A 15301-nucleotide genomic window follows, 5' to 3' on the forward strand; every position below is an offset into this window, starting at 1 on the left:
CTAGTGAACCCCGAGGCGCCACACTCAGAGGCGACCTGGACGCCCAGGCAGCAGTCATGCTAAGGCACTCGTAAAGGGGTCTGCTCTCTTGTCCTGTCTGCCCAGCCCCACCCCACGGGCCCTGGGAGTACAGCCCAAAGGCCTCCCCGCTGGTTATGAGGCGTTCCTTCTCAAGGCCTCACTGGATCAGTCCCGCAGCCCGAGGTCACGGGTCCAGGCAGTGGCCAGGCCCAGCCCCACTCTGACCCCTACTGACAAGACAGGACTCATGCAGGCACAGATTCCCCCTGGAGGCCCAAGCACAGGAACCCTAGGGCTGCCTGGCAGGGAGGGGCCACCATTCCAAGGACGTGCACTCACCACGAGCTGGGGCACGGGCAGTGACCTGCCCTCCTGGCTCAGCGACACATAGGTGAAGAAGGCACTGGCAGCCCGGTAGCGCTTCTGAGAACTGTCCACAACAGGGTCGGCGTCCACCAAGACCTCGATCTCCATGGACTTATTGCTCGTGAAGGTCATGCGTCCCGAGATGGTGATGACGCAGCCTGTGGAGAAGACAGGGCAGAGGTCAGGGCGGCCTCCACCCCACGGCCGGGCGGGGGACATTGGTGTTTCTGTGGCCAGCAGGCAGACACTTGGTTAGGGGAAGCAGCAGCTTGGCTGACTACCAGATGTTCAAATAACAGAATATTAGAACGTGTCGTTAGTTGCCCGGGAATGTTTATCTTTCTAGTGAGCAGGTTTATCTATGCAAAAACTCAGCACTGAAGGATTTTGGTGGCCATGAGTTCGAGCCCCCGCACAGGCAGGCTCTTTCCCGGCCGGGAGCGGCAGCACCTGCCAAAAGGCTTTTAGAGTTACTGCGCCCCCGCCAGGGGAGGCCGCAGCCTGCCTTCCAGGAGCCCTGGGTGTCAGCTGGCTCTGCCCTTCCTTAGGTCAGGGTCAAATCTGCAACCTGCACTGTCCATTCACTGGCCTTGCTGGTGCCCACCGGAGCCACAGCTGCCCCACTACACTGCTCCAAGCACCAAGACAGAACCTTATATCACCTTCCACAGCCACTCCCACCCTCAGGGGCTCTGGTGACACAGGGTCACAAGGCAGCTGCCCTTGCCCCTTGGTAGGATTGAATCGTATGTGACTGCATGCCAAGCCTCCCTTCTGGCCCCACTGGTCTCACCCACGGGACCAGAGCTTCCTCCTCTGGGCTGTTGGATGCCACACCCCTTGGCCAGAGTCCTCCATGCTCAAAGCACCAGCCCCATTTCTCTGTGAATCATGACAAAGTCCAAAGTTACCAGTTCCCATACATTGTCCCTGTGTCCCTCTCTCCCCCTCAACCTTAACCAACCTCTCTGTAGGCCCCACGCTCCCCGGGGCACGACAGTCCATCCTGGCAGAAGCTTCCTGACTCAGAGCTGCTCTTCTGCCCCCGCCACCCTCCCCGGTATGGGCTCCGTCCTCCCACCTGGCCTCGACATAATCCCTTAATCTCAGGGAGCTCAGCTCTTCCCTATAGGCAGGCACCTGCCAGGGGGATAGCTACGGGATGGAAGGACTCAAGCCAAGAGCTGACCTGGGGCCCCGGGAAGGTGTCACCATCGATGTCACTGGCCACCGGGCTGCAGAAACCCCCGGGGACTTCCGGGGCAAGTGCTGCCCTGCGGTCAGAATGTCCTCCCAGGCAGCCCAGCGTGGCCTCTATTCTGGGCCAGGCTCAAGGAAATCCCTGCCCGACTCTGGCTGCTGGGACTTGCTCCCCAGGAAATAGATCTGGCTTCAGGGACCTTTTAACGTGGCCTCTGGAACCCCCAGTGTCCTAGCTCCACCGAGACTGGCCTCAAAAGGCAGGTTTAGGCCGGGCGCGGTGGCTCAAGCCTGTAATCCCAGCACTTTGGGAGGCCGAGGCGGGTGGATCACGAGGTCAGGAGATCGAGACTATCCTGGCTAACATGGTGAAACCCCGTCTCTACTAAAAATACAAAAAACTAGCCGGGCGTGGTGGCGGGCGCCTGTAGTCTCAGCTACTTGGGAGGCTGAGGCAGGAGAATGGCGTGAACCCGGGAGGCGGAGCTTGCAGTGAGCCGAGATCACGCCACTGCACTCCAGCCTGGGAGCACAGCGAGACTCCGTCTCAAAAAAAAAAAAAAAAAGGCAGGTTTAGAGACCCAGAGCGAGAAAGCGGCCAGGTGGTGGCTGTTGGGGGGCGGTTAGCAGGTCAGAGGCAAGAGCGGTTATTCCATGTTAAAAAGTATCAGAACGATCCAAGCTACGTTCAACTTCATACTTACAGGGAGTGCTTCGTGCCAGTACTGGGAGAGGAGGAAGGAGCTGTGTGGTCAGCGCCAGCAGGCATTACGTGAGCTGTAAGGTATAGAGTCCTGTGCAAAGCGCCTGCAGTCACAAGACACACTCCGGGAGGAGGGCAGGCCATGGGCCAGGCCCCAGCTAAGGAGCTAGAAGGTTCAACGGGTCAGCCCTGAGGGTCTCCCAGTATCTCTCCCTTCTTCCCCACATGCCCTGCCCACATCCCTCACCAACAACCATGTATCACACTTGGGAGTCACAGGCCAAAAAGCAGGAACAAGCCCTTTCCATGAGCAGAAACCAACAAGAACTTTCCTGAGGCCACAGGGTCACACACCGGGGCCACCCATGAGCGTGGTGCCTGCAGGAGGGCAGGTTCTAGGAGTCTTCGAACACTGGCTCTTAGTTTTGAGGAGCAACAGAAAACGTGCTTTTGTTTTTGAAGCGGAGTCTCGCTCTGTTGCCCAGGCTGGAGTGCAGTGGCATGATCACAGCTCACTGCAGCCTCTGTCTCCCAAGTTTAAGCGACTGTCATGCCTGTCACTTAAATAGCTGGGATTACAAGTGTGCACCACCACGCCCCGCCTAGTTTTGTATCTTTGGTAGAGATGAGGTTTTGCCTTGTTGACCAGGTTGGTCTAGAACTCCTGGCCTCAAGTGATCCATCTGCCTTGGCCTCCCAAAGTGCTGGGATTATAATCAGGTGTAAGCCACTTCGCCCGGGCTCCAAAAACATGCTCTTGATGTTACCCATGAAGACCCCCCCTCGGCCACCACTGCCATGGCCAGATCCTGGCTACTCATGGCGTAATTGCTGTGTTAGAAATCTGAAGAAACTCCTAACAGCAATCAACAATGACTTTAAACGACTAAGTAGATTGATTATAAAAGCATTAGATGTAACAACAAAAAGAAGAGAATGCTGTCTAGGAGAACCTCTTGAGGTCCATAATACAATTAACACTTCATAAATGTCAGGAAAACTTTCAATTACAACCAAAACCTGAGACTTTTCACCCTTCAGAGAGCAACATCATTATTCTAAACAAGACACAGGTCATAAGGTTGGCTGGCAAGACAAAGATACTTTAAAGCTGGAAACCTAACTGGACATAGTGGCGTACGCCTGTGGTCCCAGCTACTCGGGAGGCTGAGGTGGGAGCATTGCTTAAACACAGGAGGTGGAGGCTGCAGTCAGCTGAGATCGCACCACTGCACTCTAGCCTGGGTGACAGAGCAAGACCCTGTCTCAGAAAAAAAAACAAAAAACAAAAAACAACAACTGGAAACCTGATGTGGTCACTGGCTGGGACTTAATTTGAAACCTAGGGTTGACAGACGAATCACAAGTCCCAGTCACCAGGAGAAAGCCCAGAGTTTCCAGGAGCCCTGGCTTAGGGTGTCCCGTCTCCTAGACCCTGGGCTCAGAAGGCACAACCCACACATGACACCAGGGTCTCACAGGCAGCCTCTGGGAAGGGACCGTCCTAGGAGACCTTGGGGGGACCAGCTCCCACCCCCAGGGCTCTGTTCCTGCTCCAGCCCTTCCTGAAGAATTCCAGCTACAGACTGGGCACAGTGGCTCATACCTATAATCCCAGCACTTTGGGAGGCCAAGGCGGGCTCATCACTTGAGGTCAGGAGTTTGAGACCAGCCTGACCAACATGGTAAACCCTGTCTCTATTAAAAATACAAAATTAGCCAGGCATGGTGGCACATGCCTGTAGTCCCAGCTATTTGGGAGGCTGAGGCAAGAGAATCGCCTGAACCTGGGAGGCAGAGGTTGCAGTGAACTGAGATCACGCCATTGCACTCCAGCCTGGGCGACAAGAGTGAAACTCCATCTCAAAAAAAAAAAAAAAAAAAAAAAAGATTTCCAGCTACAGGCACTTTGTCAACTCCAGGATGGCAGCTGAGGCGCACACCAAATCCTTCTCTCCGCCTCCTCCAGGTCACATGGAGGTCCCCCTGCAGCATCGAGGCCTCCCTGGGGACGGAGGTCCATCCAGATGGGGTTGGGGTGCTGAGCAACTGGCCTCGGCCTGCCTCCCGCTTTCCACACCCCACCAGAGTGGCCTTCTGTGAGCTCCGTGAAGCTACTGGCCCCCGTGGCCTCTCCCTGGAAAAGCCCTCCTCCCACCCCCATCTGGTTCATCTTCTGTACCTCGGCTCAAGCATCCCCTCTCCAGGGAGCTGCCCAGGATGGCGCAACCCCCTCCACTGCACCCCTCTAGAACAGTCCTCCGCTCCTGTAGAGCCAGTGATCCCACTGGTACTGGCACACTTGTTGGCTTGTCTGTTTCACTGATGTCTGTCTCCGTCTAGCCTGGAAGTCCCATGAGGGCAGGGCCGGGCCCAGGGGGCCCAAAGCAAGTATCCCGTTGACAGGCTGGAACCTTCTGGAGACCCACGAGGGCTGGGTGTGGGTCACATGTGGACACCAGGCCACCACAGACTCAAGCTGGCCAGAGCCCCATTAGAGCCCCAGGTTTGCATCCTCCTGGAGCGGATGCTGAGCAGGCCAGGATCAGGAGTGCCCAGGAGCATGGCCAACAGCCCCTTCCAAGCCCTGCTGGCCGGTACTTCCTTCCAGTCTCAACTTCAGTGCCACTCCTGGGAGCAGCCCGCCCTGGAGTCCCACACCTGTCCACCTCCCTGCCTCCCTGCAAGCGGGTGGAGAGCCTGGGGGCAGTCAAGTGCTGGCCATCACCTGTCCATGGGGCAGCCCAGACTGGCTCCACCCTTCCTGCCAATTCCTCCACACCACGGCAACACGCTGTCATTCCTCCACTAGGTCAGAGCCTGGACCATCCAGGCTGCCAGTCAAATCACGACCATGCCCACAGGTCCCTCCACCAAATGTGGAGGCGGGTGAGGCTGGTCATGCATCAGAGAGCTGAAGACAACGTGTCCAGGTGGCTCTCGGGAGCACTGAAACTGACACGAAAGGCAGAGGCAGGGCCCAACAAGCACTGCCTGCAGACCTGGCCGCGTCACGCGGAGGTCAGGATGCTCCAGGATCTCCCAGCAATGAGGGGAGCTCAGGCCTCCTTCCCACGAAGTCTGCCTTGATTCAGCCCTCCCCCCAGGCATGAGAAGGGCAGGAAGGGGGGTCCGCACTTGCCCTCTATACCAGTAGTGTCTGTCCGTACCCTGTGGTGAACCTGGCACTAGGCAAAGTTGGGACATTGTGGGACCCATCCAAGGAAGGGGAGAGAACCCCAAATCCACTTCCACGCACCTGCCTCAGAAACCAGCAAAGCAAACACAACCCCAAGCAGTGCCAGGCCTTGCCATGACAAGGGAGCCAAGACTCGGAGGGCTCTGTGAGGGCAAAAAGACCTCTTGGTCCTGACAATCAGCCCACGAGTGGAGGCGCTGCCTTGGGATGGCTCCACCACATCACCCGTCCAAATGCACCTGCAGTTGAGGTGGCTGGGGTTTATTTAAAAGATGGGTGGGACCAGCTTGAGGTGAAAACGGATTAACCAAGAACAGCATCTCCCACCGAGCGGGGGATCAGTGCCCACCTTGGACAGGTGTGGGTGCTTGTTTAGTTCTGGGGAAGGCGGCCAGAGGGGAGCGCCTGGTCCTCTCTGAACCTCTCTGCAGGAACAGCAGCCAGGGCCCTGATGAAGCCAGACATTCATGACAAAGTGTCTCACCAGGAAAGGCAGGGCTCTTCGAGGCCCTGCAGCAAATACCTGTCAAGGCCAGTCTCCGGAGGCGACGCAGCCGTGCAGGAGGAGCCCTGAGTTCCATGGCTTTGGAGTCAGATGGGCCTGGGTTTAAATCCAGGCTTGGCCACTGAACAGGGGCAGGCCAGGAGACTGCACTGTGCCTCAGTTTCCTCATCTGCAAATGCTTTCCCCACGCACCCAGCTTCAGAGAATGCAGGGCAGCAGGAGACCCAGCCACGACCCACTCACAGTGGCTCTCCTTCATCAGGGGCTCCACAGGCCTCCTGGGCGTTTGGGGGGTAAATTCTTCCACATTTCTAAAGGAGACACAGTCAACCCATGTGGGTCTATCCTTGCTGCGAGGCCATATTGATGTCAGCTGCCCACATTCATTATGTCACCAGACAGGCCCAGGACAGGAATTTGGGGTGGGGCCTGAGTGTGCCCCACGGGCTCCGCTGGAGAGGCTTGCAGGGGGTAAAAGCAATCATACCACGAAGGAATAAGAAGCAACGTTGAAACAAATCACTCCCTATGGTTTGCTTTTTCTCAGCAGACACATTTACACCAGGCAAGAAGCCGCTTCCCATGCTGTCCAACTGAGTACGATGGGCTATTGCATCAGTAAGGGAGGTTTCATCTTTTCAGCTCGTGAAGCCTTAAAAACAACCCCACCGGCTGGGCGCGGTGGCTCACGCCTGTAATCCCAGCACTTTGGGAGGCCAAGGCGGGTGGATCACGAGGTCGGGAGATCGAGACCATCCTGGCTAACACGGTGAAACCCCGTCTCTACTAAAAAATACAAAACATTAGCCGGACGTGGTAGCGGGCACCTGTATTCCCAGCTACTCGGGAGAATGGCGTGAACCCGGGAGGCGGAGCTTGCAGTGAGCTGATATCGCACCACTGCACTCCAGCCTGGGTGACAGAGCAAGACTCCGTCTCAAAACAAACAAACAAACAAAAATAAACCCTACCCATGATCCCTGGGCTCCAGGATGGGAGCGGCTGTAGCAGCTCCGACATGGTCTGGCTGCGTATATTCTGTGCTGAACACTGCGGGACCCCCCCAACATGAGCGTGGTCTAAGAGGCGGGGCTCAGCTGTGCTCACAGGACCCCAATCCATAAGGTCCCTCCGGCCCTGGGTTCCAGTGCAAACACTCCGAGAGGCTGGGGGAGCAGGAAGGCTTGTTGCCTCTACTTCCTTCTCCCGAACCTCCCAAACTTCTCAGGGGCCCGATGTCTGTGGCTGAAGGGGCCTGGACAGGGCAAGGGGGCGCTTCCTCTCCAGCTGCCTTGAAACCACCCAGGGCTGAGGAGGCCCTTCTCCCTCTCCAGGGTCCCTGCCTATCCACAGGGCTTGGAGGAGGAGGAAGCAGAGTGCACGGGTGGCTGGAGCCTTGGTTGTCTCTTTAAGTCAGGTAGGACTAACTACCTACTGTGGGAGGAAGAACAATGACCCTGGGAGATGTCCTCCCCTCATCTGGACCTTTGAACATGTGACCTTACACAGCAAAAAGGACTTTGCAGACCTGACTAGGTCAAGGACCCTGAGACAGTAGCATAGGCAGGCTTGAGATGGCAGTGTCTGTCTCCGACCGCCTCTGAACTCAGCAGCACAAAGGGCCCCTGCGCTGAAGCCGTCGGGAGGGACACCACCCAGCAGTGTCTTCCTTGGGGCCTGAGCCCGCTAACTGTGGGAGACCTTAACAATGCATTTTCAAGCTGCTGAGAGCCAGGAGTTCCGGCACAAGCGCACGGGGACCAGCTGCAGTCACTCAACAGTCCAGCGCAGACCTCGAAGGTGGCTGTAGCCGTGTGTGATCAACGAGGGTCGAGCTTCATCACTCACACTCCAGGTCCTGACAGCCGATGCCGGGTGGTGTTCAGGCCAGGTCGTTAGGGACCAAAGCATGAGCTCAGAGCTCTGGTCCCAAAGACCGACTGCTGGGCCTGCCCTCCCAGCCCCACCTGGAACCAGCTCCATGGCCGTGAACAGCTTCCTTAACCCCTCGGAACTGCAGCTTCCAAATGGCAAAAACAAAGGGAGGTAGCGACAGTCCCTGTCTCACTGGGCTGCGTGAGAAGTAAATGTTATGAAGCACGCAGCACAATGCCTGGCATCAAGTATGTCATATTAGGTACAGTTAAATATATCGGTGCCTGTAGTGAGCCGAATTATGAATTACAGCCGCTTTCTGTTTTTAAGTACTTGTTGAGCCTGCCTGGAATGGCACAGCCCGTGAGCACTGGCAGGTACCCCAGCCTGACTCCCCCAGCAGACGGGCGTCTCTCCAGGGGCGGCAGCAGCCAGATTTTAGCAGTATGCCAGAGATTTGGAAAAGAAAACAAAATAATACCCCAAAAAAAAAAAAAAAAAAAAAAAAAAAAAAAAAGCTGTTAGCAAGACGGAGAGGTTGCCAAGTGTTTCAGAGTTTAGGAAAAGCTCAGCGTTTACACGCCAAAAAGAGCTGTGGTTGTTAACTTTCGTAAGAAAAGCCTGGAAACAGTGAACTGACTTCGTATTTCTTACATAACACACCCCGAGGCCTTTTCTAGAAGACTACTCATTTTTCACCCTAATAGTGGAGATCGTTTCTCCCCAAGAAAACGTCAACTTTATGTTTTCTCACCAAGTGCTTCCAAAACGATTACACTGAAGGTAACGATAGAACTTTTTCACACCAGCTATCTCTGGGCATTTTAATGTCTCAACTGAAAAAAAAAAAAAAAATCCACACAGCAAGTGACCCCGCAGCTCCCATTAGGGCCCCTCTGCTTGCCTGGGGGGCGGAGGCTCTCCCGCTCTGTGGGTGCCAGTGGGCTGCGCTCCATGTGCCTTCCCCTATGCTGGTCCCTTGGGTGCGGGCTCCGGCCTGTCACGGCCCTCGCATCCCCAGCACCTACTCGGTTGCTGGCCTGGGAACTCCACGCGCCTTTGCTGGGTGGGCACTTCACATTTCCCATGAGATCCAGTCACATGGATGAAGCGGTCCTTCCTTCGCTCCAACTGCCTGGTGAGAGTTTAACTTGCCACACACCTGCTAAGGACCCCATAGGTGCTTGGCCGTGCCAGTTGGTGCACAGGTGTAAGGGGACAGCTATGATAAGTGGCAGCCTGTCCTAGCAGACCTGAAGTACCCGCTGGAGGGACTGGAGCTGAATGTGGCATGTCCCGGGCAGCCACGGAGGCTGTGAGCAGAGGAACAGCAGGTCCCTGGCGTCAAAAGGCTGTGACAATGGAGGTGGTGTTGGGTTGGGCTGGTGAGGGGTGAGGGTAACAGAGGTGGCCCTCTGTGGTCCAGGCAAGTGTGGGGCATCCTGGAAGAGTCTGGTTCGCAAGTGCCGAATTTGCAGCCAACACAGCTGGGCCCAAGGCAGGGTGGCAGTGGCCTCTGTGGCTGCTGGTGAGGCCTCTCCCAGTCATGACAAGTATCCCAAGTTTGTAAGTTCCTCCTAGGCACACACCCTTCGTGGCTGAAACTCAAAGTTATCTTCTGAACCCCTGGGCCAATGTCTGGATGAAGCAAAGCTGCCCGCGTAACTTCCTGACAGATACCCCACCTGAGCAAGGGGAAGCCTCAGCCACGGGGCCTGGCACTTGGCCGATATCGCACAAAAGATCACTCTCCCAAGGAGGCAGTTTTACGGGAGGCTGAAGGAGAGAAACCAAAGCACTTCCTGCCTTAAATCTGGAGAAGCCACCCCGCAGGTCCGGCGTCTCCATTCCACATTCCCACTGTTTTGTGTCTTTTTGTTTTTTGTTTTGTTTTTTGAGACGGAGTCTGGCTCTGTCGCCCAGGCTAGAGTGAAGTGACACGATCTCAGCTCACTACAACATCTGCCTCCTGGGCTCAAGCAATTCTCCTATTTCAGCCCCCCAAGTAGCTGGGATTACAGGCGCCTGCCACCACACCCAGCTAATTTTTGTATTTTTAGTAGAGACGGGGTTTCACCATGTTGGTCAGGCTGGTTTCAAACTCCTGACCTCAGGTGATCAGACTGCCTCGGCCTCCCAAAGTGCTGGGATTACAGATGTGAGCCACCAGGCCCAGCCTGTTTCGTTTTTTAAATTGAGACAAGGTCTCACTCTGTCACCCAGGCTGAGCGCAGTGGCGCAATCACGGCTCACACTGCAGCCTCTGCCTCCTGGGCTCATGTGATCCTCCTTCCTTAGCCTCCTGAGTAGCCCAGATAATTTTTAAATTTTTTGTAGAGATGGCGTCTCACTGTGTTGCCCAGGCTGGTCTCAAACTCCAGGGGCCAAGTGATCTTCCCGCCTCAGCCTCACAAAGCAGTTTCACTGCATTCAGCCTGTTTGTTTTTGTTTTTTTTTCCTTTTTTTTTGAGACAGAGTCTCGGGCTTCGTTTTGAGTGGCAGTTTGATCCCTAGTGCCCATTTCTTCCTGTGTTTCACACTGCCCAGCCTCCCAGACCATACAGGCACTGGCCACCTCGGCCATTAGTTTTTGTATTTTTTAGTAGAGACGTGTTTCTCACTGCATAGGATGGTCTCATCTTCCCTGGACCTCAGATCCACACTGGCCTCGCTCTCGGCAGGCTGGGATTACAGGCTGACCGCGCCTGCCTTTGTTTTGTTTTTAAAGAGACAGGGGTCTCACTGTGTTGCGTACGCTGGTCTCGAACTCCTAGACTTAAGCAATCCTCCTACTTTAGCATCCTAAGTAGCCAACACTACAGGTGTGAGCCATCGTGCCCAGGCCCAGCTATTTTTCTAATAAAATATGCTGAAATGGGCAAATCAGAAAACCACCTTCCACCTGCTAAGAAAGAATAATGTGCTCCCAAAAGATGCCCACACCCGAACCACAGAACCTTTGACCTCACATGGCAAATGGCACTCTGCAGACATTGACTAAGTGACAGCCCTGGAGACAGGAAGATTGTTCTGGGGTACCCGGGTGGCCTGATAGAATCACAGGGGTCCTATGAGAGAGAGGCAGGAGTCTCAGCTCGAGGTGGGGAATGGGATGATGTTAGGAGAGGCTGGAGGATGGCCGGTGCCATGAGCCGAGGAATGTGGACGGCTCAGAAGCTGGGAAAGGCGAGACATGGATTCTTCCCTCCAGCCTGCTGGTGGGATGCAGCCTGCGGACCTGCCTTAGACTTCTGACCTCCAGAATTACAGGAGAGCGAGCGCAGGCTGTTTTAAGCTACTGTGTAGGGAAATGTTGCAGCAGCCCCAGGGAACTCACGGAGGCCACATGACTGGCAACAGGTCTCAATTCCTGGGCTTTTCCCCACTGTGGCAGATCAGCCTGTGGGAGGTAGGGGGTTCCTCCCAGGGGGACCAGTGGCCTCTCAGGGCTGCTCACATGAGGGGGCGCAGGCTGTGAACGGCTGCCATGGCCCTGCTGTGCCCTAGGGCTCCAACCACCTGGATGTGCCCAGTCCACCTGCAGGCACCTTTCCATAAACGTATGATTTTAAAAGTAATCCTTACGCAGATTAAATTTATACTTGACTTAAGGTTAATACTAATACAATGCCCCAACACAAAGAACTGCAACCCTCGGTCTATGCAACTATTTCTTGTCATTAAAAAACCGCTGCCTTCTGGGGCTTATGGAGGAGACGTCACATCCGTTCTCACTTTTGACACTGACCCCGACTCCCCGCCATTTAGAGGAAAGACCCCAGTCCTTCGTCAGTAGCCCCCAGGCCTGCTAACTGTAGAGACTCTCATTTGGCTCTAGTGGGGCTGCTTTCTGGAGTCAGGGTCCAGAGCCAGCCCCCTTCCCAGCTGTCTGACTGCTCTTCTCAAAAGTGGGGGGCTGGGGGCCTGCTGCGGTCATTCCCCCTGAATTCCTCAGAGTGGCCCCTTCTCTAGGCTGACGCCAATCTCACTGCTGGCTCTCACAAGAGTGGGTCCCACATCCACTGAGACAGAGGCCGCTTGGGGCTGGTAAATCCCAGAGGGGATTTTACCAAGTTCATGGTTTTCTAAAAGTGGAAGTGAGCTAGTGTCTACACGAGTTGAGCTTTAAGGAGAGAAAGTGGGTCCCCAAATGATACATCTACTCACAACTTCAGAATGGGGCCTTTTTTTTTTTTTTTAAGATGGAGTCTTGTTCTGTCGCCCAGGCTGGAGTGTAGTGGTGCGATCTCGGCTCACCACAAGCTCCACTTCCCGGGTTCACGCCATTCTCCTGCCTCATCCTCCTGAGTAGCTGGGACTATGGGCACCCACCACCACGCCCGGCTAACTTTTTGTATTTTTAGTAGAGATCGGGGTTTCACCATGTTAGCCAGGATGGTCTCGACCTCCTGACCTCGTGATCTGCCTGCCTCGGCCTCCCAAAGTGCTGGGATTACAGGATTGAGCCACCATACCTTTGCTTAATTATACCTTAACAAGTATAATTAAGCAAAAAGTCTTGAGATGAGATCACCCCAGATTCTCCAAGTGTGTCCTAAATCCTATGATAAGTGTCCTTATAAGAGACAGAAGAGGAGAGACAGAAGAGGAGAAACACACAGAGGAGGAGGCCTTGTGACCACAGAGACAGACCAGAGTGACGCAGCCACAAGCCAAGTAACGTCAAGGAACAGCTGCTGCTCCCAGAAGCTGGAAGAGGCGGGGACAGATCCTTCCCTGAAGACTTCAGAGGGACCTTGGCCCTGCTGACACCTTGATTTCAGAATTCTGGCCTCTAGAACTGGGGGCGAACAGACGCCTATTGTTCTGAACCCACCGGAAAGCAACGCCCATTCTCTACAGTACGCAGCTCTGCCAGGCACCACGTGCAACCCGAGGTGAGGTTTCCGTGCCTGCCAGCAGCTCCCTGGGCTCCTGACACTGACTTGGACAGTCCACAAGAATGTGTGCCCCCGCCCAACAGGGCAGCAGGGTCTGGCCCTCGAGGCCTCCTTCATGGTATGGTCGAAGTGAGAGGCAGGTGTGGGGCTCCAGGGTGTACAGTGGCCCCAGCAGAGTCCGTGAGAAAGTCACACTGAAACTGTGAGGCCAGCCCCGTGCGGTTTCTCACACACCCGCCCAGTTCCACCCAGAACCCAGAGCCAGCGGGGGCCGTGCCTCTCCCCACAGCCTCGCTCTGTTTCCCTACAGAGGGCCAAGCGTGGGAGGCAGCGCGCTGATCTAAGGTGCAGTGTCCTGGGGCAAGCACGATACCCTGCTCTGACAACTCAGGCCCCACTCGGCCAGGACAGCCCTCGCCTCCCTGCAAATGACCTGGCAGGTGCGACAATCCTCTGGAAAACAACACACGAGTGTGACAGCACTCAATGGCTCCCGGATGTGACAGCATCCAGTGGGCCCTGGAGGACGCTGGCACAGAAACAGGCCAGACTCCATGGCTGCTATTTCAGTTTGGTCCAAATTCCTCTATACACAAAACAAGATGTCATCGAAGAAAACAACAGTCTTTCTGTTCCTAGTAAGGGCCCAGTGCTTTACCCAGGAGGCCCTGGCCAAAGCCAAGACGAGGTGGGGGCCTGGGTGGCCCACTGTCAGGCCCTGGGTGTGGCTCAGGACAGCAGGAATCAGGCAAGCCCACCCAGCCTGCCCTGCATCCTCACTGCGTGAAGGAAGCCAATGCAAGTGAATGTCCTGCCAGGAATTCTGGCTTCGGAAAATGAAGGTCCCCTCCTGTAAGCCTTGTGGAAAGTCTTTGTCAAAGCGGCTCCTTGTCCGAGTTGCCCCAGATGTCTTCTAGGTTGCTAAGTTAATTCCTGTTAAAAGCATTCGACCCAGACTGCAGTCCCTGGTTTTCCCTTAAAATTAATTATTCCTATTGACCAAGAACCACGACACACCTCCTAGCACCCTCCCTTAAAAGTTAATTCTGGTTGTATAAGGAGTTGAGGGTGGGGCCTTTTTTTTTTTTTGCAACAGAGTCTTGCTCTGTTGCCCAGGCTGGAGTGCAGTGGTGTAATCTCGGTTCACTGCAACCTCCACCTCCCGGGTTCAAGCGACTCTCATGCTTCATCCTCCCAAGTAGCTGGGTTTACAAGCGCCCGCCACCACGCCTGGCTAATTTTTGTGTTTTTAGTAGAGATGAGGTTTCTTTTTTTTTTGAGACGGAGTCTCGCTCTATCGCCCAGGCTGGAGTGCAGTGGCTGGATCTCAGCTCACTGCAAGCTCGGCCTCCCAGGTTTACGCCATTCTCCTGCCTCAGCCTCCCGAGTAGCTGGGACTACAGGCGCCCGCCACCTCGCCCGGTTAGTTTTTCTTATTTTTTAGTAGAGACGGGGTTTCACCGTGTTATCCAGGATGGTCTCGATCTCCTGACCTCATGATCCACCCGTCTCGGCCTCCCAAAGTGCTGGGATTACAGGCTTGAGCCACCGTGCCCAGCCGAGATGGGGTTTCACCATGTTGGCTAGGCTGGTCTCGAACTCCTGGGCTCAAATGATCCACCCACTTTGGCCTCTGAAAGTGCTGAGTACAGGTGTGAGACACTGTGCCTGGCTGAGCTGGGGACTTTGGACGGGAGGATCCCCCTTGAACGGCTTCCACATTTCTAACAAAGCTTGCCTTTTCATTCTTTGGGTGCTTCCCTGGGCTTTGTGCAGAGAACATCTGATGACTGGGGCTGACATTTAGGAAACAGAGTGACCATCTTGGAAAGTCTATTTCTTTTTTTTTTTCTTTTGAAACGGAGTCTCGCTCTGTCGCCCAGGCTGGAGTGCAGTGGCGCGATCTCCACTCACTGCAAGCTCCGCCTCCCGGGTTCATGCTATTCTCCGGCCTCAGCCTACTGTGTAGCTGGGACTACAGGCGCCCGCCACCGCACCCAACTAATTTTTGTATTTTTAGTAGAGACGGGGTTTCACCGTGTTAGCCAGGATGGTCTTTATCTCCTGACCTTGTGATCCGCCCGTCTCGGCCTCCCAAAGTGCTGGGATTACAGGTGTGAGCCACCGTGCCTGGCCGGAAAGTCTATTTCTTTCCTGACAGTTCTCCAAGGACACTCAGGGACAACTGAGCATGGCGAGTCCTACGGAATGTGCACGTTTCCCACTATGGACTGTGCATCTGTATTTCACAAGGTCACCCTAATCGTGATTTACCCAGGTATGAGTCCTAGAGAAAACAGCATGGAATACGATGCCACGGATTATCCCGCCGCGTCAGGCACTGCCACGCACCGCGCAGGCCTGTGGGGGACAAGCTAAAACATACAGGACCCACTTGTTTTGGGTAGATTCTAAAATGACATTGTGGTTTAGGTTTGTGGCAAACATCTATCAGTTACGAAAAGATTTTGAGTGAGCTGCTGTTGTTACAAAAAATACAAAATACAAAAATTAGTCAGTTACGGTGGAGC

The 15301-nt window shown here is 55.0% G+C and overlaps 1 protein-coding gene across 4 annotated transcripts in view; it reads right to left on the minus strand.

The window, feature by feature from the left end:
* ACOT7 (acyl-CoA thioesterase 7) overlaps positions 1–15301 on the minus strand; it is a 135221-nt gene that overhangs the window by 16201 nt on the left and 103719 nt on the right. For all 4 annotated transcript variants that reach the window (XR_635607.2, XM_003891032.3, XM_003891033.2 and 1 more), the window contains one exon: positions 361–545. Coding sequence is in view for 3 of the 4 variants with exons in the window: in XM_003891032.3 (XP_003891081.1) it covers positions 361–545 (185 nt within the window). In the remaining variant the exon portion in view is untranslated. The remainder of the gene's footprint in view (positions 1–360; positions 546–15301) is intronic.

This window comes from Papio anubis, chromosome 1 (assembly GCF_008728515.1).
Source record: "Papio anubis isolate 15944 chromosome 1, Panubis1.0, whole genome shotgun sequence".
NCBI lineage: Eukaryota > Metazoa > Chordata > Mammalia > Primates > Cercopithecidae > Papio > Papio anubis.